The sequence below is a fragment of the Arvicanthis niloticus genome, chromosome X, assembly GCF_011762505.2.
Source record: "Arvicanthis niloticus isolate mArvNil1 chromosome X, mArvNil1.pat.X, whole genome shotgun sequence".
Taxonomy (NCBI): Eukaryota; Metazoa; Chordata; class Mammalia; order Rodentia; family Muridae; genus Arvicanthis; species Arvicanthis niloticus.
In genome coordinates, this window is record NC_047679.1 from 54,241,579 (window position 1) to 54,266,669 (window position 25,091).

At 39.3% G+C, this 25,091-nt stretch overlaps 1 protein-coding gene across 2 annotated transcripts in view; it reads left to right on the plus strand.

The window, feature by feature from the left end:
- Kif4a (kinesin family member 4A) overlaps positions 1-25,091 on the plus strand; it is a 102,689-nt gene that overhangs the window by 30,092 nt on the left and 47,506 nt on the right. For both annotated transcript variants that reach the window (XM_034485119.2, XM_076918394.1), the window contains exons 7-9: positions 11,357-11,473; positions 12,287-12,462; positions 16,990-17,051. In XM_034485119.2, the coding sequence (XP_034341010.1) occupies positions 11,357-11,473; positions 12,287-12,462; positions 16,990-17,051 (355 nt within the window). The remainder of the gene's footprint in view (positions 1-11,356; positions 11,474-12,286; positions 12,463-16,989; positions 17,052-25,091) is intronic.

Here is a 25,091-nt window from a genome sequence, read left to right on the forward strand (position 1 = left end):
CCACATGGTGCACAGACACACATGCAGGCAAAGCATCCTTACATACAAAATTTAAATTAAGACTATTAAATCTACATATCATTTCTATACTTATTTGTGGCTTCAATACTTCTCAGATTTCCCTGTAGACGTTTTATATATCTTTTGTTCTATTCCTAGGTGATTTTCTGTGATGCTGGGATATGAATTCAGAGCCTTGTGCATGCTTGGCAAGTGCTACACCACTAAAGCAACTCTTGGGTATTTTTTATTCTTGTTGCTGCTACTGTTTTTTGTTTTTTTTTGTTTTTTGCAACAGTCTTGTTAAGTATAGCAGGGCTACATAGCAAGCTCTAGTCCATCTTGAGTTCTTTAACAAGAGGATATCAGAGGGTATCAGATAACATTCTAGATGGTTGTGAGCCACCATGTGGTTGCTGAGGATTGAACTCAGGACCTCTGAAAGAGCAGCCAGTGCTCTTATCTAACTGGTGAGCCATCTCTCTAGCCTGAGGTCTTTATTTTTTAATATTTTGATTGTGCATATTAATATAATAGACTTCAGTGTCATATTTCTACATTTGCATATATCTTGTCCCAATCAAATCCAACCTCTTTTTATCTATATTTCTCTTTCCAATGTATTTTAATCACTATTCTTTATTTGAAACAAAATTTCTAACTTCTACATGAAAGAGCACATGTTACATCTTTCTATGTCTGACTTACTTCATTTAAAATAATGTCCTCCATTTCTCTCCATTTTATTTCAAAAGACAAGTCTTCATTCTTTATTGCTAAATAATATTATACTGTGTGTATATGTACCAAATTAACTTTATTCATCTGTTTAGCATTTAGGCTGATTGGTAGATTGTCTCTGTTGGTTAGTGCAACAATAAATGTGATTGCTGTTGGATAGCCCTTTGGTGTCCTTACTTTGTTCCTTTGATTTTATTCTCACGTTTGGGAGAGCTAAATAGTATAGTTGAACTATCTTTAGCTAGTGTCCATGCTGTTCTCTATGATGGCCAGACTCATTTACATGTCCACAAATAGTATAGAAGATTCTTTCCTCTCCACATCCTTGCCAGCATTTATTTGTTTGGTTTTTCTGTATACAGTGAAATAATACCAATATAACCTTGATTTCTCTGATAGCTAAATATATTGAGCATGTTTTTTCAAATGTATTGATTACTTATAGTTTGAGAAATAACCATTTAAATCATTTATACATTTTTAATGTGATTATGTATGTTTTTGTTCAAGTTTTTGAGTTCTTTATTCTGGATATTAATACTCTATTAGATGTAATGTTAAGAAAGATTTTCTTCCATTCTGTAGCTTGTCTTTACCTTTTTGCAAAGGTTTTTGGTTTGTTATAATCTCTTGTTAATTTTTACTTCTGTTTCCTGTGTATTTGAAATTCTATCCAGAAAGTCATTGCCTATACTTGAACCGATTCCTCTGTATAGTACTTTATAGTCTTACATTTAGGTTGTTGATCCATTTTGAGTTAATTTTGTGTAGACTGAAAGGTATGGGTTAAGTGTCATCGCTTCACATGTGAACACTCAGACTTTCTCCCACCATTTATTTAAAAGGCTGTCCAATCTCTGATGCCTTTTGGCATCTTTGTTACACATCAATGTGTTGTGGATGCTTAGGTTTATTTCTGGAGTGTGTCTTTTGTTCCCTTGATTTGTGTGTTGTTCTTTATGCCAGAGCCATGCTGTTTTGACTGCTATGGCTCTATAGTGTGCCTTGGAATTAGGTATTGTGATACCTCCAGCTTTGTGGGTGCGGGGTTAAGTTTGCTCTGGCTAGCTGAGAGTGGTGGCACTTACCTGGAACCCCAACACTATGAAGGCAGAGGCCTGAGGTAAAGAAAGCATGAGTTTAAAGGTCATAGTGAGCTCAAGGTCAGCTTCAATTACATAGCACAACCCTGTCTCAGAAAAACCAGGGAAATTCACAATGTATCTCAGTGAAATAGTACTTGCCTTGGTTGTGGTCCCTTTTGTCACTAAACAAAATTACTTTGGACCCTTTCAGTATGAATTTTATAGTTATTTTTTTCTATTTTTTGTGAAGAATATCATTTGTATTTTGATGCAGTATGTGCATTTTAACAGTATCTATTCTTCTAATCCACAATCATGGGAACATTTTCGTGTCTGTGTCTGTGTGTGTGTGTGTGTGTGTGTGTGTACGTGCGCGCGTGTGTGTGCATGTGTGTGTTTGTTCAATTTATCTCACAAGAGTTTTAAAATGTTCATTGTACAGGTGTTTCACTTACTGTGTATCATTTTATTTTTATAGCTATCACAAATGAGATTGTTTTAATCATTTTAAGCAGATTCATTAGTGATCATAAAAAAGATCTTTGTTAATTTTGAATCTTGCTATTTTACTGAATTAATTTAATAATTCTAATGGCTTCCTGGTAAAGCACTTTCTTTTTTCTATATGTAGAATTATATTATCTCCAAGCACAAGCACAGATGGTTTAACTTCTTTAATTTTGTTTGTGACATTAGAGATTTGAACTCAGGTGTTCAGGCTTGCATGGCAAGTATTTCCTCAGTTGCAAATTTTATTTTCTAACTTTACTTTTGGTATATATGAAAACAAAATTCACCTAGTCTTATTTTGGTTGAAACAGAGCCTCACTACGTAGCCCTGCTGTTCTGGAACTCACTCTGTAGACCAGCCTGTCATTGAACACACAGATCCACCTGCCTCTGCCTCCTGAGTGCTAGAATTAACTGGTCAAAATAAACTTTGTATCCCGCAACCTGATTTGCTCTAGATTCAGTAGTCTTGTTTTACCTTTTGTTTTCGCCAAATACCAGTAGCTCCCCAGACGTGGGTGGGACTTTGCACACCTCCTGTCCATGCTGAGATTTTGTCTTCGTTGAGCTCACACAGGTCTTGTTCATACTATCACAAGTGCTGTGAGTTCATGTGTGCATCTTCCCTTTTCCCTTAATGCCATCCACCATCTGTGGCTCTTACCAGCTTTCCATCCCCTTGTCCCCATCCTCATTCTTGTAGATCCCTGAGGGGAGGGCTGTGAGATAGATAGATGATCATTAGGGCTGAGCACTACAGTATGGTCTCTTATTATTCTCTGCATGTTGACAGTTGAAGCTCTGTGTTAATCACCATCTACTGCAAGAAGAAGCTTCTGATGAGGGTCAAAAAAGATTCTGATCTATGGGTAATAGTCATTAGAAGTTGTTTTAATGCTATAACTGACCCCCCCTTAAAATTCTCTTGCTTTGTAAATTTTTACTATCATTGTTCTTTTTTGACTTATATGATTCTTGCTGTTCCATAAGATTAATTATTGTATTCAGTATGATTCCCCAATTAGGAATGAGTGCCCACCACCTGCTGTTAGCTCTTCCTTAGCACTGTTGTGGAGATGCACCCATTTCCATTCTGTCCCTGTTGTCTCTACCAAGTTTATACCAACCATCCTCCTGTACATCTGAAAAATAGCTTCCTAACTGACCATTAAAAGGTACTCCATTCCCAGTACCATAGCTAGATCAACTTCTTAAAATGCCACTTCGTCTGTGATACTTGTTCTCAAATAGAAACTGAACGAACATGTCCTACTTATAGGATGAACTCTAAACACTGCCACTGGGTCTTTCAGGCCCTTTGTCCTCAAGCCCTCACCCAGCTCCTCTACTGTCTTTTTAGCTTCCCAACAGACACTATCCCCTTAAGCCGTGTGGCCCCCACAACATTTTTAGTCTCTGCTGGTTTTGTATACTTTTACTACAGCTCTCTCTGCATCTTGCACAGAATACTGTATGCGCCCATCCCTACACCACCCTCACAATCAAACTTTCTGTAACGTAGCCTTTAAAGCTCAATTTGACCTGAAGGTTTACATATTGCCTTTCAAAAATGATTTCATGTGAGGGTTTCTTTTTGGTCTTAAAATTCTATAGTGCCAGGCTACTGTGTTGTTACTCCCTGGCCCCTGTGTGTTTTCAGTCCTACAACCAACTAGAGTTTTCTAGCCACATCCATCAACTTATGTTGTCATCCATAACATATCATTATCCAAATAGTTGTGTTGATTCAGATGGCAGTGCCATTACACCTAAGTGATCTCTGCTGGTTCCCACCCCCAACTCCCCATTGCCTTCAGAAACCTGTCTCCATCCAGTGCCTGTGCTTCCGGACTGTGTCTGTCTGTTTGTTATGGTTGTGCGGTGTTTGCATGGATTAGGGAAGCCTATACCACTGAATGGTATGTCCATCCTTGTGTTTTTTGCCTTTTACTCACTGCTGATCTTTCTACCCTCAACATTAGAGGCATGCTAAAGTTTCCCATGGTTTTAAAATAAAGCATTTATCCTCATTTTATTACTGGCTCATTTCTCTTCCCCATTCACTCTCCACATTTGACACTTCTTCAACTTCTTCCCTTTAAAACTGTGATTTCGGAGATCTGCCAATGTTCCAAACAACTGAATCCGTTAGATTCTTTCTGGTCCTCCTTTTTTAGTGACTGCAGTATTTAGAGCATATTACTTCTTCTGAACTCCCCTCTACCAAGTTCCTCTCATTTTTATAAAGACTCTATCTCTTCTTTTTCTTCTTTTTTAACCTGAAATAGCCTGTGATTCCCCTTTTCTTTCTCTTCTTGTTCATGCCTATCATACCCCTCTCAAAATGATCTCAACCACTCAGATGCTCATAACAACTAAAGTACTACCATTGTTAAACTTTTGTCCTGAGCCCACACTCTATAGCTCATTACACCTATAATTGTAGTTCCCTATGGGGAAACCTCATAGATGTTCCATAGGCAGCTCTTATCCCATCTAAAGATGAACAGCTACTTACCCTTTAACAGTATTTTAAATCTGCTCAATCACTTACATCCATCCACCCAGTCATTCAATCAAGAAAGCAAGGCATCTCTGCTAAGGTCACCAACATTAACTCCTGAGAACATCCCCTTATCCCAGGTCTCTTTGACTTCCTAGAGATTCTCCACTCCACTCCCACCCCTGCCAGTTGCGTATTTCCCTTCATTCTCCTGGCCCTTGGCCCTCTCTCCTGTCTCTCTCCACACCTGATCCAGAATGCCCCCTATTACCCTCCCCATCCCCTCTCCCACCCAGTTTCCTCCCTCCATCTGCTTCCTATGACTATTTTATCCCGCTTCTAAGTGAGATTCAAGCACCCTTGTTTATATGTTCCTTCTTGTTTAGCTTCTTTGGATCTGTGGATTGTACTTCGGGTAGTCTGTACTTTATGGCTAGTATCCACTTATTAGTGAGAACATACCATGCATGTCCTTTTGGGACTAGGTTACCTGATTCAGGATGATATTTTCTCATTCCATCCACTTGCTTGCAAAATTCATGAAGTCATTGTTTTTAATAACAGTAGTATTCCTATGTGTAAATGAACTACATTTTCTGTATCCATTCTTCAGTTGAAGGACATCTGGCTTGTTTCCAGTTTCTGGCTATTATGAATAAAGCTGCTTATGAACATAATAGAGCATTTTAAAAATAATTTGCTTTTCAAAACTCTTGTGTATACTTGTATGTCCTTGGGTTTGTGTACATGAGTGTAGTTTCCCACAGAGCCTGGAGGGCTTTGGCTCCTCTGAAGCTGAAGTTACAGGCATCTGTGAGCTGGCTGACTTGAGTGCTGGGGGCTGAACTTGGGTCCTCTGTAAGAGCAGAATGTGCTCTAAACCTTTGAGCCCTCTCTCTAACTCCAAAACAATTTTTTTTAAATATGACTGAAGGGAGGATGCGAACACATGAGTAGGTATGTGCGAGCCCTGTGATGCACGTTGGCTGTGTACCTTGATTAGCCTCTTTGTTTGCTTACTTGCTTGCTTACTTGGCTTTTCAGCAGAATTCTCTCAGGAAACCCCAAGCTCATTGATTCAACTATGATAGCTGACTGCACTTCAGGGACCGACTATCTCCTTCTGCTGAGCTTCCTGATACTTGTCCATGCTCCTTGATCTCCTGAATCCAGATTTCTATCATTTCAGTTCTAGAATCAGTTGTTCCTTCTCTAGTAACTTAAAAGCAAAAGCAATCATTTCCCTATAATCAGTCATAGTTCCTTCTTGAAGGTGAAGTAATTATCAGAGTAGATAAAGGATTTCAGTCTCATCTGACTTAGCAAACACCTAGATTATCTAAGGTTCTCCACCCATTTAACAATAATTACTTGTATATAGCTCTCAACAGATGACATTTTATCTCTTATTATAGTCCCATGACTTAAGGAAAGGATTGCTCCTGTCTTATGGACTAAGGAAAAGTTGAAATATGTTGCTAAGTAACTAAGGCCATCAGGGACTCTCCTTGCTGTCTCTCTTTTGAGTGATTACCTCTGTAAGTTTTTTTTGCTTGTGTTGTTATTGTTGTTTTAAAACCACACATATCTCAAGCTGGCCTTGAACTTGTTATATACCAAAAGGTTACTTTAAACTCCTACTCCCCTGCCACTACCTTCTTCTAGTGCTGTGATTACAAGTATGTACCACCATGAGAATTTTGCAGCCCTGAATGTAGAATCCAGGGCTTCCTGCAGTGCCTGCTAGACAGACACTCTACCAACTGAGCTACATCCCAATCCCCTATGTAAGTTTTAAAATCTATTTTGGTAACAGATTACTCCATCCCTTCTTGACTGGTGAACACAACCATAGTATACTATTACTTAAGACTTAAGTCTTTCCCCAAAACTTATTCAGCCAATCTACCTGCCTTATATCCCTACATAGGTTTCCTTTCATGTTAACCAGGATTTCTCAGCTATGATACTATTGACATTTGAACTAAATAACTCTGAGGCCGTGTATTGTACATTGTAGGGTGTGTAATAGCATTCTTAGTGTTCTTACATGTAAGAGGTACACGCACAGTACTCAAGTTGTGACAATAACTATCTCCAGATATTGTCAACTGTCCAGCAACAAACAAGGTTGCCTAGCGGAGGACTGCATATAGAGGTCCTTCATGTCCCTCCTACACAGGCTTTTCCCTCCATGAGTGTACCCTTCTCTTTCAGCGCCGATGCCTAGTATAATATGCCTCTGAGGTAGCTTTGAAGTTATATTTCTGGGTTGTTTTTTTTTTTTTTTTGCTTTATTTTTACTTTTTTAATATGAAAATAAATAACTTCTTTAAAAGGTACCAATGCAAAACAAAGCAAAAACGTTTCCTGAATTCACACATTTCAGACGATCCTAGTCAAATGGGCATTTACTCTATGCCTCAACCGAGCTTAAGCTCCCGAGCCAGTTGCTGACTCACTTCGTTATACATATACCCGTGCACATTGCCTTTGATTAAAAAAACAATTTAAAAAATCTCAACAGTGCCATTTTTTTTTTTTTTTTTGTCGCCACAGAAATGTGTGAAACAGTCATGCCAGACACGACCGGGCCCTTTAGCCTACAGACATCAACGCTGACGAGAACACACTGGGGAGCAACATTCGGGGTGCTCTCTCTAGGGAGTTTGACAAATCCTATTGTAAAGCCAGGGCTCACTTGTCACAGAACCCCGACCGCCACAGGTTTTACCCTGCGCGACATCAGTGGGCACAGGGACCTGTGTTGGAGAGCCTGAGCACCAAACCTAAGCCCCACAGATACTGCTCAGAGTTCCTCATCGTGTCTAGACTAGGGGGAAGCTGAGGCACAAACGGAAAGCAGACCCGCAGCACCAAGGCCAAGGCCGCGGAAGCCCGGGGAACCGAGCAGGCTCGGCACAGGGACTCCCGTGTGCCTCCAGAGGCCCTCCACAGGTTGAGCCGCCTATATTTCTGTTTTTAATGTTAAAATTTTCTCCTTTATTGTTTATTTTTGTCATAATGAATAAGCACTCAGTAGTACTGGATAATATTCTCAACTTATTGCTTAGTCTGCTTTCAGTCTTACAGAGTTTTAAAAGAACTTTTTGAGCACATATTTTTATCTGTGCAGGTTTTTTTTAAACCATCCTTAATCTGAACATTTAAAAAGATTTATTTATTTTATGTATTTGGTTGTTTTGTCTGCATGTCTGTATGTGCACCATACATATGACCAATGTTTGTGCAGACCAGAAGAGAGTGTCCAGATCCCTTGGAACTGGAGTTACAGACAATTGTGAGTCACAGTATGGGTGCTGGGAACAGAACCCAGGTCCTGTAAAGAGCAACAGTGCTTTTAACTTTGGACTACCCTTGCCATTTTAATGTTTTTTTTTTTTTTTCATTTTCCAAGATAGAGGGTTTTTTTTTTTCTGTGTAGTTCTGGCTGTCCTGGAACTCAGAGATCCCCCTGCCTCTGCCTCCCAAGTGTGTGTTAGCACCACAGGCTTCATTTTAATGTCTTAATGACAGAAAGCAGAGGACTGATGTGGTGGGCCTTAGTACCTGTCCTGCAGGCAGACCTGATACATCTCAGCAGGTGCTTCCCAAGTGAAATAACGTGCTCTACAAACTGCTACCAAAGAAAACAGGGGGATCCGTTGCTTAGGAATACTGTTTTTGATGTAGATGAGGGACATTTAAACATGTATATATAGACTGAAAAGGGGGGAATTAGTGGGAAAAATGAATGTGAATGGGAAAATACATCAAAGAATCTGGGACTCAAAGGAAACAACAGGGCTAAATATAAGGACAGAGTTTGGACAGCCTCAATAATAAAAGTAGTTACTTACACTGACCTGGGTGGAAAGACAAGGAATAAGTACAAGCAAAGCAAACAGCATAAGGTAGAGAGGACAAGGGTTAAGGAGCCTCTGTGCTAACATTATCTCCACTAAGTTTTTAATGAAGTCTAATGAAGTCTACCAGTAGAGAGTGATGGTAGCTTTGTAATATTGAAAATGATAAATGTTTAGAATAGCTGCCCACAAGTAATGTTAGACAAGCAAAACCGTCAATTGACCACAGGTTCAGTTAAGGTCAATAGCATGGTTGTAATGGAGTCAGCTCATTTGGTTATGTTATTCCTTCAGAAAGAAAGACACACAGATACACACACATACACCTCTATGGTAGTAGGGCTGGGTGAATAAGACAGTTTTCCTAGCATGTGCAAGAATCAGGGTGGAAAATAAGCCCATTGTGGGAATGGCAGGTCGTAGGTACATTGAGTCTTTGGGATCACAACAAATAAGCAGTTTAAGCCTCCCCCCCCCACCCCAAGAAGCTAATCTTGAGATATTAGACAATGTCAAATTGATAATCACAAGAAGAGAATGGGAAGAGAATAGGGTCCATGAAAGATGCAGTCAGTGAGGAGTTTGGAGCTTTTCATTATAAACAGGGCATCTGAGAAAGCTGGCTTGGAAATAGAGAGCTATCTTTAGGCTTGAAGTTTCAGAGGATTCTGTCCAATGTCTCTTAGCCCTTCACTGAGTCTGTGCTGAGGTTGAATCCCATTATGAAGAGGACTGATGGGAGAAACCTGTTTAGCTCATCTCTGGAAAGCAAAATCAACAGAACAGGGAAGGTCAAGATATACTCTTCAAAACAATGCTTCCAGGGGCCCACTTCCTCCACACACACCGTTTCCTAATAGTACATTCAACTAAGAACTCATCAGTGGCTCTTGTGATCCAGTCAGCTCTCAAGGACACTACCAACTGTGGATGAAGCCTTCAACATGCAGCCTTTGAGAAGATTTTATATCCAGACTATAATAGGATCATGTAAATATTTGTTTCAGGCTCTAAAGGAATCCAAAGCATGGCTGAATGAGTAACAGTAACGATACAAGTCCTCACATTCCAGCTGCACTTTAACAAAATACCTTAGGTTGGATAATCCATAAACAGTAGAAATTTACGTTTTTACTCTGAAATCTAAGAATTCCAAAGTGATACCACCCTCAGAATTGGTGCTTTATAAATTGTCTTCTCTGTGCCCTCATATGGCAGAAAGACAAAAGGGTCTAGCTAGTTCTGTCTCATCCATGAGGGTTGAGACAGCGTGGCCTATCACACCATACCCTTAATCTCTTTTGGGGTTTGTTTTGTCTTTTCTTTTCCTCTCTCACTCTTCCTCCATCACTCTTCTGTCCCTTCTTTCCTTTCTTTCTTTCTTTCTTTCCTTCTTTCTTTCTTTCTTTCTTTCTTTCTTTCTTTCTTTCTTTCTTTCTTTTGTTCTTTTTCTCTCCCTCCCCCTTTCTTTCTTGGAGCTAAGTCTATGTAGCCCTGGCTCTGCTGTGTATATGAGGCTTCCCTAGAACTCAGAGATCCTCCTGCATCTTCCAGTGGAGTGCTAGGATTAAAGAAGTGCCCCGCCCCTGAGCCATACCCCTACCTCTTAATAATGTTCAGAGAGCAAATCTCAACATGAATTTTGAAGAAGACAAAAACATTTAAGTCAAAATAGCATTTGTCTAACATTTAATTTTCTTTTCTGTATAGCAGCTCATATAATTCCTACCACAACCCAACAAAGTAGATAGATTTACAGAGGAAGTTATCCATGTGCCTCTAACATAGACAGAACCAGGATTGGAAATGTAGGCCTGTATGGCACCAAAGCCCCCAGATTCAAGCAGTATCTCAGAAAGCCTTTGTACTCTAAATGTAACAGTGGGATAAGTCAGATACTTTAGAGAGACCTCAAAGATTTTGACGGTGTTTGAATTAATTTAAAAAGTCTAGCTCAGAATGCTGAGGTGGAGAGATTGCCATTCGTGGGGACCAGCCTGGGCTACAGAGCGAGACTCTGTTTGAAAAGAAAAGTAGATAATGACGTAAAAAAGCAGCCTCTACCTTTTTAATGCAACAAGAAGTATGATATTCCAATGTGGTTTGAAAAGCATAGGATTTGGCTGAAATTCTCAAGTGTAATCTCATGCCTACCACTTACTATATGTATGTAGGCAAGCCATCTCACCCTGTACTACTTTCCTTACCTGTAGAGAGGTGGTGGTGGTGGTGGTGGTGGTGGTGGTGGTGGTGGTGGTGGTGGTGGTGAAAATAATGATTGATAATAATGATAATAAGATTACTAGGATAGTTATATACAGTTTTACAGTGCTAGTTTAAGGACTGGGATAATGGATACAAAAGTTAATAACTATGTATATGATCTTTACCATAGTGATATATGCGCCTGCTTTGTTTCTATGAGAAAGGATAAGTCCAATGAGCTCACTTGTACAAACCCAACATTTTGACCTTTGTCCTTTGAACTTGACTTAAGCACCCCTCTCAGCATAATGAATAGAATTGAGGCCTTACCTTAGTACTGACAGCAATATGTCTATGAGGTCTTTGTTTTTCTTTCACAGAAAAAAATGTAGATATTTGTTAGGTGTTTCCCAAAGTTGTTTTTGAATTTTGTTTCCTGCGATTAGGTATTAATATTAATCGAGGCCTTCTGTGCTTGGGAAATGTAATCAGTGCTCTTGGAGAAGACAAAAAGGGTAACTTTGTGCCCTACAGAGATTCCAAGCTGACTCGACTGCTCCAAGGTAAGCCTAAAATGCCTCTAAAGTGAGAAAGAGTAGCTTGGAATGATAGTGTTGAGAAAACAAAGGTGAAACAGGCAGCAAGCTAATAGGCTGTCACATTCACTGCTAATTGATAAGTAGGCGAAATAGCTGTTGGCAATCAGGTATCAGATAGTGGGGAACCATCTTCACAGAATCCGTACTTAGGACTTTGCACCTGAAAGTGAACTTGGTTACTGTTTCTGTAATTGACAATATGCTAAGCAAAATTCTTTGGAGAGTTAAAATCTACATAGAGGGGACAACCTAGGAATATTTAATTCCAATAGAGGCACCTAATTTACCTGGGCCAGGCCTGGTTGTTTGAAACCTGATTAACTGATGAATGCATAGTTTCTCTTGAGTATAGTGATATTTAAAATGGGATTCTAAAATGTATATCAGTTTACACATCTGAAATTTTACTATTTTTATATTGAAACAAATCTAAAAATGGCCCCATACTCATGCCTATATGTACAACACAAATTGCAATCAGTGGGCTATAGAAAAGAAAAAAATAATGAAATTAGGAGACGTAGAGGGTGGTTCTGGGAGGAGTAGGGTGAATAGACTCAAAATATATTGTATGCATATATGAAATTCTCAAACAGTAATTAGAATAGTTTTTAAAATTAAAGCCTAATAGTCCTGAAAAATAAAATCAAGGCCAAATCAAAAGCATCACTACAAATTTTTTCTTTTATCTTTGAATTGAATTGGTCCAAATAGCAGCCTTTGCTTGCATCCCACTTGTTTTAATTTTATTTGCTTTCATTATCCCTTCTTTTGCAGATTCTCTAGGAGGCAATAGCCATACTCTAATGATAGCCTGTGTGAGTCCTGCTGATTACAATCTAGAGGAAACATTAAATACCCTTCGCTATGCTGACAGAGCAAGAAAAATCAAGAACAAACCTATTATTAATATCGATCCCCAGGCAGCTGAACTAAATCATCTTAAACAACAGGTATAAGATTTTATAGGAAAGTTGCAAGTATGTGAATGGAATGATAGAGCATCTATTTCTTTGTTCTATTTATACTTTTAAAATAAATCCTAATACTGTGTTTGCTATCCATTTAAAAGATTGGGGATGCCATTGGGGATTTTACTGATAAAAGAGTAAAGTGTAGAGAATGAAGCAAGAAATCTTTACAGGAGCCAAATCCTGACGTTTCTTAGTATGCTCTGTTAAAGATCTTGGAATGGGAAAGACTGAGAACTACAGATTTTAAGTAAGAGAATAGCATGATGAAGTGTGGTTGAGGGAAATCTGTTTTCTGTGCACTTATACAGAAAACACATGAAAGGTGGCCATGACTAAAAAGAAGCAAATAAGCCAGTCTTTTTATTAACTGGGGTGAGAACTATGGCCTGAATTAAAAACAGTAGTAATAAAGATGAAGGAAAGGTAACAGTAGAAGACAAGGAGCAAGAGGAAGGGAGAGTTTATAGTGTTTGCTTAGTTGCAGAGTTAATGTCGGAGAAGAAAGTCTGGTAGGGGGAGCCGAGTTTGATCTTCAAGTTTCTCACTTGGATTACTGAATAAGTGTCATATTGACCAAGGAATGCAAATGAAAACCCAGAGTCACACATGAAAACAGAAATGTTGTATTTAGTTTGGGCCATTGGGGGAAACATGAGTAGAAAGAACACAAATCCAGGCGGCTGCTGGCTTGATGTAGAGGGTCTCGGAGGAAGGGTAATGAAGCAGCTTTAAGAGCCATAGCTGTTAGATGGTATCTGAACTTAGTGAGCAGATAGTACAGTAAGAGGACTCACAGAATGTTTGCTAAAGGATCAAACGAAGAGATCCAGAGCCACAGCTTGAAAACACTGGCACTTAAAGAATGGGAAAGGAGAGGCAGATAAGAATAGACAGGAAGAAATCTTATGTCACCAAAGCCAAGGAAAGAGCATTTCAAGGACTGTTGGCATAAGTATAAATTTACAAAGAAGTATTACGTTGGAAAGAGTTGGAAAGTGTCTTTTTTTTTTTTTTTTAATCTACAGGGATGTTGTTGGCAAAGACTCTGAGGTCAGGGAAGTGCTAAGAGCCAGTCATGGTATAATAAGTAGAATAGTAAATAAGTGAATGGCTTTTCGTTCAAGGAGGCAAAATGAGAAAAGGCAATGGTCCAGGTAATCAAGGACAAAGAAATATAAATTTGTATTTTAAATATGGAGAGCCTTGAATAACTGAAAGAACTAATCAGAGGAGACTGAAATAGAGAACAGGGACTAAGGGTAGATAATCTTCTAATTGCAAGCAGTTGGGTAGTAGGATACGGAAGGGCCTTAGAGAGACCACACATAGCTTAAAATCACTTAACAGAAATGTGTAAATGTGTGGCTGTATAAATATGACTGGAAAGCAGCTCACAGTCCTGGGATAGAAACTGAGGAGGCAAGAATTGTATTGATGTGGGAAGCTTGCTTGTGTGCTTGCTTTCGTGGTTGGTTTGGTTTACTTTGGTTTGGTTTGTTTTTTGTTTGTTTTTTTTTTTTTTTTCCGAGACTCATGTAGCACAGGCTGGCCTTGAACTGTTTATGTCATTTAAGATCTTCTTGTTTCTGTCTCCTTATTGTTGGGATTAGAGGTGAACACCACCATGTTCAGGTGTTGCTCTAGGGTTTTTGTTTCTTTATTTTTGTGATTTGTTTTGCTTTGTTGTTGTTGGTTTTTTTTTGTTTTTTGTTTTTTTTTTTTTTTTTTTTTTGGTTTTTTGAGACAGGGTTTTTCTGTGTAGTCCTGGCTGTCCTGGAACTTACTTTGTAGACCAGGGCTGGCCTCGAACTCAGAAATCCGCCTGCCTCTGCCTCCCAAGTGCTGGGATTAAAGGTGTGCGCCACCACCGCCCGGCCTTTGCTTTGTTTTTAGATAGGGTCTTGCTATGGAGCCCTGACTATCATGGACTCAATATGTAGACTAAGCTAGCTTCAGATTCACAGACATCAGCCTGCCTCTACCTCTCAAGTGTTAAGATTAGAGGTACACATCTCCATACATGGCCCCTATTAATGCAAGTTTAAAAGCATCAGGTTTTCCTGCATGGTAGAGAATAGAGGACTTCATTTTCACTGCATTTCCCAACTGTCCAGTACTCACTCCTTCTCTAGCCTTCCTCCACAGTGATGATAACTATATAGTTAATCTCTTTCCCTTTTTCTTCTTGAGGGTCTCTGTAGAGAGTAATAGTAATTATCTGCCTTTTGGGTCTTCTGGTCACTTCCTATTCACTTATTTATTCATTCCAACAGTAAATATTTAATGATTATGTGACAAAAACTATACTAAGATATTTGGTTGAGCAAAACAACAGTTTCTGCCTTCATGTAGTTTATTGTCTAGTGTGACAGACAACACTAAAACAATCAGATAATGATATATCATTATAAACTGGGGTAGTTTGGTATAGTACACTATGAGAGTAATAATAGGGTCTTCTGTTATACATCTAGCCTGAAAGTTTTCCCTGATATAGCAGTGTTGAACTGTGATCTGAGGGCTTTATGTAGGAATAAACTACAGGAGATAAAGGAAGAGTTCTAAGGAGAAGAAACAGCATTGATAGCAGAATATCATATCAGGAGCATTGGCACTACACCCAGGTTACCCAGGTTCAAGCCCAAGCTCTTTCTGTCTTACTGTGTGCTTTCTAAATGGTCTTTGTGCCTCCCATTCCCTGTCTACATAATGGAAATAACACCCACTTCTTGTTGTATTGTGGGTATTAAGTAAATTGTTACATTTGAAGAGCTGAAAGGGTGCTAGTGTGGCTACTGTGTAGAAAGCAAGGAAAGAGTATTACAGTGTGGGGCTAAAGGAAAGCTGAGATTTGATTGTGAACTATCTAGAAAATTACTTTAAGGTTGGCGCTAACACTGATGATTGACACTGCTAAAAGATTGCTAAAAGGTAGTCCAATTTATGAAGTAGATTAACATGGTGCAAGAATGTGTGGATCCCATTTAAGAAGACACCATAGTCCAAGTGAGAGTTGGTACTGGGGACTTGAATTTAGGATGATAGTGATAGGAAAAGGTAATCAGCATATAAGGAATAGGGTATGGCTCCCAGGTTTGGGCACATAGAACTAAATATTCATTGACCTGGAATTACTGACAGAGGACCAGATCTGAGGATAGTAGGCAATGAAATGGAAAATCGGGTCAATTATAAGGTTTAAAATTAAGAAACATGAGAGTTAAGATAAACTTAGAAGGCACAAATTTCTATGTGGTAATTGAAAGAGTAGATGAAAATTGAGAATATAAGGAAATAGTATAGATGATAATGATCTTCGGGAGACTTGGCCATTTATGGGATAAATGAAACAAAAAATGAACCAAGAGACAGCAATCAGAAACACTGAAGGAAAATTAGAAAGTATAGTATCTGGTAAGCCAAATGCTACCAGTCAATAAAGTAGAATGAACACTGGAAAATACCTATTGATCTTACTATAATAATCTGGGCAAGCATCATATTGAAATAGGTTAATGAAAAGTGAATAAGAGGGAATAAAGACTATTGGTGTGAACATTTTCCTCGAGCTTTAGAAAAGAAAACAATAAGGCAAAAGTATATTTTAATAGGAAGGAGATGATAGGAGGAGAAATTGAAGGTATAGCAGAGAAAAGACACAGTAAAGACTGAGGCTCCAAAGCATAACCACAGAGACAGCCCAAGGAGGCAGAATGGCTCCTTTTTGTACAAAAAGGACAGGAAGAGGATGTTTCCATATAAGCTCTAAGGCGCTTAACTATACCTGACAACTTTGTGTTGTCAGTCTTATATTATTTCCTTCTCTTTCTCATTTTAGGTTATTCTTCAACTACATGAAGACTTTTTTTTTTTTTTTTTTTTTTTTTTTGGTTTTTCGAGACAGGGTTTCTCTGTGTAGCCCTGGCTGTCCTGGAACTCACTCGGTAGACCAGGCTGGCCTCGAACTCAGAAATCCGCCTGCCTCTGCCTCCCAAGTGCTGGGATTAAAGGCGTGCACCACCACCACCCAGCAACATGCAGACTTAAGAGTAAAGGCCATATTATATTTCTGTTACATTGCATATACCAGTGCTTTGATTTTTAAAAGCAGTTGCTTAATGAAAACTCATTATGCTACTTAGATCAAAGGCACAGCTCCTCATCTTCTACGTAGCAGTTGTTCATGTAATGCTTATCTTTTTGTCATTGATTCATTAACCCTGGTGTATTCTGTAGTGCTAAGGATGTACTTAAGGTTTCAGAGGCATTGAATAGAATTACCCTATTGCTAATTGTACTGACTTCATTATGAAGAGATAAGTAGCATTTTGCCAGTTGAGGTTGACAGTCTTGACTATGTATTCTGGTCTGGCTTAGAGCTCAGGAACTCACTGTGTAGCTAGGTCTGGCCTCAAATTTTTAATCCTCCTTAGATGTATGTACCATACCTGGTGATAAGTAGCTTTTGATTGGTAACTAGCTGATTATTTTCATTGCTTCTCTCAGGTCCAACAGCTGCAGGTCTTATTGCTACAAGCCCATGGAGGCACCTTGCCTGGAAATATAAAGTAAGTCATAGATTAATTTTAAAGGTATATTCTTTTACAGGCTGTTTTGCCTGGTGGCTCTTTTCCTCTGATGGCCTCTAGTTTCTCAGGCCACTTAAGGTCCACGAAGTGATCTTGCTGACCTTACTTAGATGTTCGGTAGTTATCTTTAAGTGTGATGGAAAGAGTATGGATTCTAGAGTTAGAAATGTATTAATTATAATACTCCTGTGAAGAAGAGCTATCTCTGCCATCTACTTATTTATTTGGCTACTTAGTTATATGCATAGATGCATGTATATCTATTTTATTCTTGGATTAACATCCAACATTATTTGGTTTACTTCATTGTCTATTCAGAGCTCCTTCAGGTTGACTCTTACTTTCTTTAATAAATCCTCAAGAGTGAGGATTTTCACAAGATGTTACAATTGATTCCCCTTAACCGTTTCTCCAAGGAGCTTTGGGTTTTTGCATTGAAAATGATAGTGTTTAGAAACCAAGTTCTGTGTGGTTTTTCTTTTTTCTTTTCTTTTTTCTTTTTCTTTTCTTTTTTTTTTTTTTTTCCGAGACAGGGTTTCTCTGTGTAGCCCTGGCTGTCCTGGAACTCACTCTGTAGACCAGGCTGGCCTCAAACTCAGAAATCCGCCTGCCTCTGCCTCCCAAGTGCTGGGATTAAAGGCATGTGCCACCACTGCCTGGCTCTGTGTGGTTTTTCTAACTCTGCTCACTGTTGCTGAAGTGTCATTGCTGTTGGGCCTTGTTGATGGGTAGAACTCAGAAATTCCTTCATGTGTAATAACCTGCACATTCACTCAGCTACATTTTTCTATTTATCTGTATTGTATGTATATTAAAAACATAGTTTCCTACTGATAATTCTTGATTTTATTCCAAACTATGGGATTTAGTGTATTTTTTACATCTTAAATTTAACTGTACCCTAAATATGCCTCAGTGGTTTTTTTAAGTCCAGAGAAGCTAAATATGTGACTAAACTGACCTCTCCTTCTCAACTCCACCCATTTCTTCCAATTCCATTGAGCTAGGGACATTTCTACTAACAAATTTATAGTACAGCTTAAGCCCAGCAGGGAAATACTGTCTTCAGCCCTTCACTGGGATCAGTATCTCTCCAAGCCACATTCTTGGGAGCAGTGATCTAGACTCTTCCTTCCCACACCAATGAAATAGGATAGGCCTGTGACTATTTCTAACTGTTTCTAGAAATAACTGTTTCTAGGTTGAGTTCACCAAGAGAGCCCAAGTGCTAGATTCTGAATCTACTGCCTGGCTGTACTAGGCTGGCTTTCCCGATTCCCACCCACACCTCATGTACCTGTGTGTTACACACAGAGAGCTCAGGCTATAAAAGTAAGGAGGAAGGGAGCTTAGGTAGCATGCCAGAGAAAAGAGGACATGTATCATTCCTTCCCCCAGCTAACACTATAACAAATGCAATTTGGGAAGGAGTTTATTTGCTTTATAATTCTACACTGCAGTCCATCATTGAACAAAGTCAGAACATGAACTCTATAGGGCAGGAACCTGGAGCCAGGAACTGATGCAGAGGCTATGGAAGGGTGTTGCTTACTGGCTTGCTTTACATGACATTCTTGCCTGCTTTTTTTTTTTTTAAAATTTATTGGATATTTTATCTACATTTCAGATGTTAACCCCTTTCCCCATTCCCCGGCCCCCACCCAGGAACCCCCTATCCTATCCCCCCTCCTTCTGCTTCTATGAGGATATTCACACACCCACTCCCCATCCTCCAGCCCTTGAATTCCCAATTCACACTGGGGCATCCAGCCTTCATGGAACCAAGGACTTCCTCTCCCACCTATGCCCAACAGTACCATCCTCCCCTACATATACAGCTGGAGCCATGGGTCCCTCTCTATGTGCTTCCAGGCTGGTGGTTTAGACCCTGGAAGCTCTGGTTGGTTTGTATTGTTGTTCTCCCCATGGAGCCACAAATCCTTTCAGCTCCTTCAGTCTTCTGTGTTACTCCTTCATTGGGAACCCCATGATCAGTTCAATGGTTAGCTGTGAGCATCTGCCTCTGTATCTCTGAATATGTCAGACTCTGGAAGACCTCTAAGGAGACAGCTATATCAGGCTCCTGTCAGCATGCACTTCCTGACATCCACATCAGAGTCTGCCTTTGGTGACTGCTCATGGGATGGATACCCAGGTGGAACAGTCTCTTGACAGCCCTTCCTTCAGTTTCTGTCCCACACTTTGTCTCCATATTTGCTCCCATGAGCATTTTGTTACTCCTTCTAAGAAGGACTGAAGCACCCACACTTGGTCTTCTTTCTTCAGGAGCTTCATGTGGTCTGTGCATTGTAACTCAGCACCACCTGCCCAGGGATGGCACCACCCACAATGGACTGAGCCCTTCCACATTGGTTATTAAGGAAAATACACTAGAAGCTTGTTTGTTTTCAGCCCAATCTTATGAAGGCATTTTCCCAACTGAGGTTCCCTCCTCTCAGATGACTCCAGCTTGTGTCAAGTTGTCATGAAACTAGCCAGAACAGAAACACAATCCATATGCCATTGAGAAATATTTTCATTAGCTAGATCTTAACATTTATGTGGCATTTTTTCATCCTATTGATTTAAAGTAACCTTTGTTTGAATTTTACTTGTGGTTTTCTTACATTTTGATTGTAATTGCTTTTATATTTGGGTATATAAAATACTTCAATGGCTCTAAGAGTCAAATTTTTATGCAAAAAGAGAACAGAGAAATGCAAATGAAAATCCTAATGGGATATTATTTCATACATTTTAGGATGACACTTGTTAATACACACACACACACAGAGGGAAGGATGTGAGGAATGTAATGAAGCCTTTATCTATAATATTGGTGAATTGTAAAATGGTGTTGCCACTATGGAAAAATGTGGAGATTTCAAAAAAAAAATAATTAAAAATGGCCTATTGTCTGATTCAGCAAGTTCACTTCTGGGAATATGTCCATAAGAATTGAAAGCAGGGTCTCAGCGCTGTGCTCATAGTGGTACTATTCAAATGTCCATTAACTAATGAACTGACAAAATGTGCTTAGTGATGTCAGTATAGAAAGCTGTACACTTCAAAGGTTTTCCTACAAAAGTATCAACTAACAACTATTTACAAGCAAAAGCATGTTAATGAAAACTCCATAAAGTATAAGCCCAAGTTTCCTGGCATATTCCATGAAACTGAAAACCAAAATCTCCATGAAGCTCAGGTACAGCAGGGCTTTCATCCTGGCACTTGGGAGATGTAGGCAGGTGGAACTCTGTGAGGTCCAGGCCAGCCAGGGCTACATAGTGAAACCCTGTGTCCAAAAGAAACCTGCTTAGTATGAGAATAAGGGAAACAGTCTCATTTTGACCATGTTACTTCCTTCCCAGGTGTGTGCACAGTCTCACATAGAGAATTCCCAGGACTGATGGTTTCTAAGAAAGGAAAAAGAAACTGGGAGCTAGAAATCCAGCTTTTCTAGCATTTCAAGATGTTTTTGAGGCAGGCTGCTCTGTTATGACCTCACAGGGAACAGGGAATTTAGGGGATACTACACAGCTCAGGGATATGACATCGGATAGAAAATCACGGAGACATAAAGATAAATTTCACATTTTTGTGCCTCCACAGTAGTGCCCCACCAGAGGTATAAGTCAATAGCATATAGCCCTGCAAAGTTGACCTCACCTCTCCCAGAAGTAGAAAGTGCTAAACCTCTAACTGGCCAGACTCCAGGCCTATCCTCAGACCCTACCCTAGAGCCTGTCCCAGAGAATAAGAAGACCCCACCAAGAAATTTTCACAATAAATGTACATAGAACTCCATGTTCCCATTAGCCTCAAAGTCCACACTCAGATCCCAGCCAGGACAGAAAAATTTAGACAAGAAACAGATGCCAGTACTGCCTTTCCTGCAGTTGCAGTTTACTAGCAGGAGTAAAGTTTTTTTTTTGTTTTTGTTTTTGTTTTTGGGAGTTAGTGATTTTTTTTTTATTATATATTTTTTTTTATTAGATCTTTCATTTACACTTCAGATGCCATCCCCTTTCCCCATTCCCCCCCTTAGAAAACCCCTATCCCATGCCCCCTTTTCCTTTTTGCATTTATACATTTTTTAAAAAAATGTTAATCATAGGCTTTATAAGTTTGGTATTGTTCAATCAGAGGTGTAACCCACTACCCAACCTAGATATATCTACTATCTTTGACTGGTGGAGATTCATGAACATCTGCTTCCCTGTCTCCCCCCTCTATCTCTCTTTCATCACCTAGCTTCTCCTCTCCTTCTTCTTCTCCTCTTCTTACTCCTTTTCTTCCTCTCAGTACTCCTCCCACCTTAGCTCCTCCTGCACATCACCCTTCCTGTTAAAAGGAAACTTTTCTCTCAAAATACAATTAGAGCATAATTATGCCAATTTGTACCAGTGAGGTACAAGATAGTCCTAATACCCAGTCCATCCTTTTGTTGACTAACCAGAACCTCTGTCATCTATCCTAACTAAAACATTTAGTTCTGAACCTGGCCTTAGGATGAATGTCAGCTGACGACCATACACTCAGATCTTTTCTCTCAAGGTAAATAGCTATAAGTTTTCAACCCCGTCAGAAATCCAGAATGACTGAGTTGACTATAATTGTGGGAAGCACAAAGCATAGCTTCTAAAACTTAGCCAATTTATAGAGACCTCTGAACACCTGGACACTCGCTCTACTTCAAAACGTTGGAGCATCTGTTCTTCTGCCTTCTGGCCCAGGATCATCTGACAGACCTTAGTGCTGCAGAATTATTAAGGGCTGATTACTCTGTCTAGGCAGATATAATCAGTCGACTATTCTGCAAGTGTGTCCTTTTCTGGACAGTAATTTGTCTGTAGAAGGAAAGTGGCAATTCTTGCCTAGTGGCTGTCTCACCACAACTGGAGTAACTCCAAGGATGCTCAATGTCTTCTTAGAATTTAACATAGGAAGCTGTCTGGAGCAGACAGGTCTCTAATGAAAATGAACATTAATACTGAAATGTTTGTCATGTCAATTCTAAGGATTTCTGATGTTTTGAAACCAGCTATCCATGTAAGGTAATCTGGACTGTTGCCTGTTAACTCCACTCAGCTATTTCTAAATAAAACATAGAGAACACCCTTATAATAAACTCCAAGTCATGAATTTGCTATAGTCCCTTAACTCACAGGCTGACCATCTCAAATCAGTTAAAAAAGTTGAAGAAGGACTGGGTCTAAGCTTTGTATTCCTAAGTGTGTTATACTGGTACAATGCCTATGAGAGTAACAATATTCATCTCACTCTTATATCACTAAGAAGCTCATGCCAATGAAAACCTTAAAATTTGTAAACAAAGTAAATTGGTGCTATTTAAGAATTTATATCTTCATCTTGATATTAATTATACAGATTTCTACTAATAGGTTATGGCTATGCAATAAACCCTAGCTAATCCTCTCTATTCCAACAAAACCACTACTTTTCCCTAGGGAGACAGCCCAACATTTACCACCTTAGTCCCCATGCCCAGGGAATAGGGGCACTGACTCATCATTAGCTTCTTCAAGCTGATTATGGGCGTTGAGATATTAGAAGAGGAGTGGGGGGGGAGAGCAAATTGACAATCCTCTGATGCTGTGTCTTTGCTGCCTCCAGAAGGAATTCACGGACCTCAGAGGTTTGAGCAGGTCTGCCCAGCTTGCTTGTTGAGTAGATACACCAAGGCTGATCATTCTGCAATATACAATTCTCAAAACAAATTTTAGTATCTAGATAGTTTTTTTTTTTTTTAGAAGAGGGCTGACATTTTATTAAGAATGTTGGTTCTAACCGCTTTTCTATTTTTCCCCTCTTTTATTGGATATAATATTTACATTTCAAATTTTATCCCCTTACCATATTTCCCCCACCACCCAGGAACCCCTTATCCCATCCCCCCTCCTCCTGCCTCTTTTGCCCCTGGGCTGTGTTTTTCTGATTCAGGATCTCTGTTGTTGGACTCTTTGTACTTATTTCTGTAAGTGTCTGCTTGTACCTGCCTAGCAAATGTGAATTCTTAATATTGGCAACTAAATAATGACATGTGTAATAGGAAACACTGGTCTTTTATGTTTTGTGTGTGTGTGTTTTCTTTTTTATCTATTCTTTGCCTGGTCCAAATTCTGTTTTGTGCTTTATGCTTTCAAGTCCTTATCCATCACATGGATGTCCCACTTCATTTTCTGATTCAGTGTTGCTTTCCTTCTAATCTTGGGGAGAACTTATTTTTCCTTACTACTCAATGTCTTCTGCATGACTGGTGCCCTATGTTGAGATTGACATAGTAGTTAGGGCATGGCCTCTGAAACTAGACTGCTGACTTGAAATCTCAGCTTTCCCATCATCCCCTAGTTCTCTGACCTTGGCTCAGTTGACTTCTTTACATATCAGTTTCCTCAACCTCAAACTGAGAATCACTAAACAGCCTACTTAGTGGGGTTGTTGTGAGAATGAAATGTTTAATATACATAAATCATTTACTATGGAGCCTAGCACACAGAGCTGTAGAAGTGCTCACATATTTTAGTAGTGTTTAAATATTACAACATTAACTTCTAATTACAGTGAAGAGCCTTCTCAGAAGTAGTAAATTTTTTCTTGGAAAAATGAACAATTCATTTAAGTATGATTTCTCTACTTAGAGAAATATTTTAGGAAAAAAACATTGAGTTAAAAGTATCATTAATTTGAAGCCTCTTGGTTTATGTGAGTGACATGGAAGTTTTCAGTTTAAATGATAAGGAAAGAACAGCACTTCAAAATAATGCTCCATATGCTAATAATTTGTTTTTAAACTGTTCTTTGAATTAAACATTCTTTCCTGAGAGTCTTGGCAAAGTTTTAACAGCGTGGCATGAAACCTTATCATGTGGCTCTTTATCATATTTGATAAAGAACAAGCTAAGAAAATTAAGATCTCTGAGAATTGATAGAGGGCTAAAACTGGGTGAGAGGGCATATTCCTGGAGTCATTTATATGCTTTACTGAGATTGTGAACAGCTGCTTCTTGAGCACTACTTCCCGTGTGTGTGTGTGTGTGTGTGTGTGTGTGTGTGTGTGTGTGTGTGTGTACACCAGCATGAGTATTCAGGTGCAAACAACCCTTGCATATGTGTGTGTGGAAGCCAGAGATAGACATCAGGTGCCTTCCTCTATAAACACTCCATCTTATTTTTTACGGCTTAATTTTATTATTTTTAATTATGTGTAGTTGTGTTTGTGTTTATGCATGTGAGTGGTAGTATCCTGGAAGCCAGGGGAGGGAATCGGATTCCCTGAAACTGGACATAAAGGTGGTGGGTTGTGAGTTGCCTTATATCGATTCTGGGTCTAAACTGTTGTCCTCTGTAAGAGCAGCAACTTCACTTAACCACGGAGCCTTCTCTCTAGCTAGTTTCAACCTTATTTTTGTGACTGAATTTTTTTTGGAATTTTTTGGTTGGCTAGGTTGGCTAGTCAGTGAGATCCAGGATCTACCTTTCCCTGCCTCTCAGCACTGGGATGACAGGCACATTCAGCTGTGCCTTCCTTTTTATGAGGGCGCTGGGAATCCCAACTTATGCTTTCATGTAAAACAAGCATTTTACCTACTGAGCCATCTCCACAGCCCCTTTACTTCTTAGTGAGGAATCAAGGGTGGAAAGAATGAATGGGCAGCCTTCAGTTTTTAAACTTCATGACATGAATAGAAAAATCCTAAACTATGAGCCATGACAAAATTACTCATGCTTATTACTGCCTTATCTGGTTCTGAATTGTTTTTTGTTTGTTTGGTTGGTTTGGTTTTTTTCAAGACAGGGTTTCTCTGTGTAGCCCTGGCTGTCCTGGAACTCACTCTGTAGACCAGGCTGGCCTCGAACTCAGAAATCCGCCTGCCTCTGCCTCCCAAGTGCTGGGATTAAGGTGTGCACCACCACAGCCTGGCTGGTTCTGAATTGTTACTTCTTCCAATCATTAAGTATTTGCATGTTTATCTTATTCATCTATTCAAATACTAT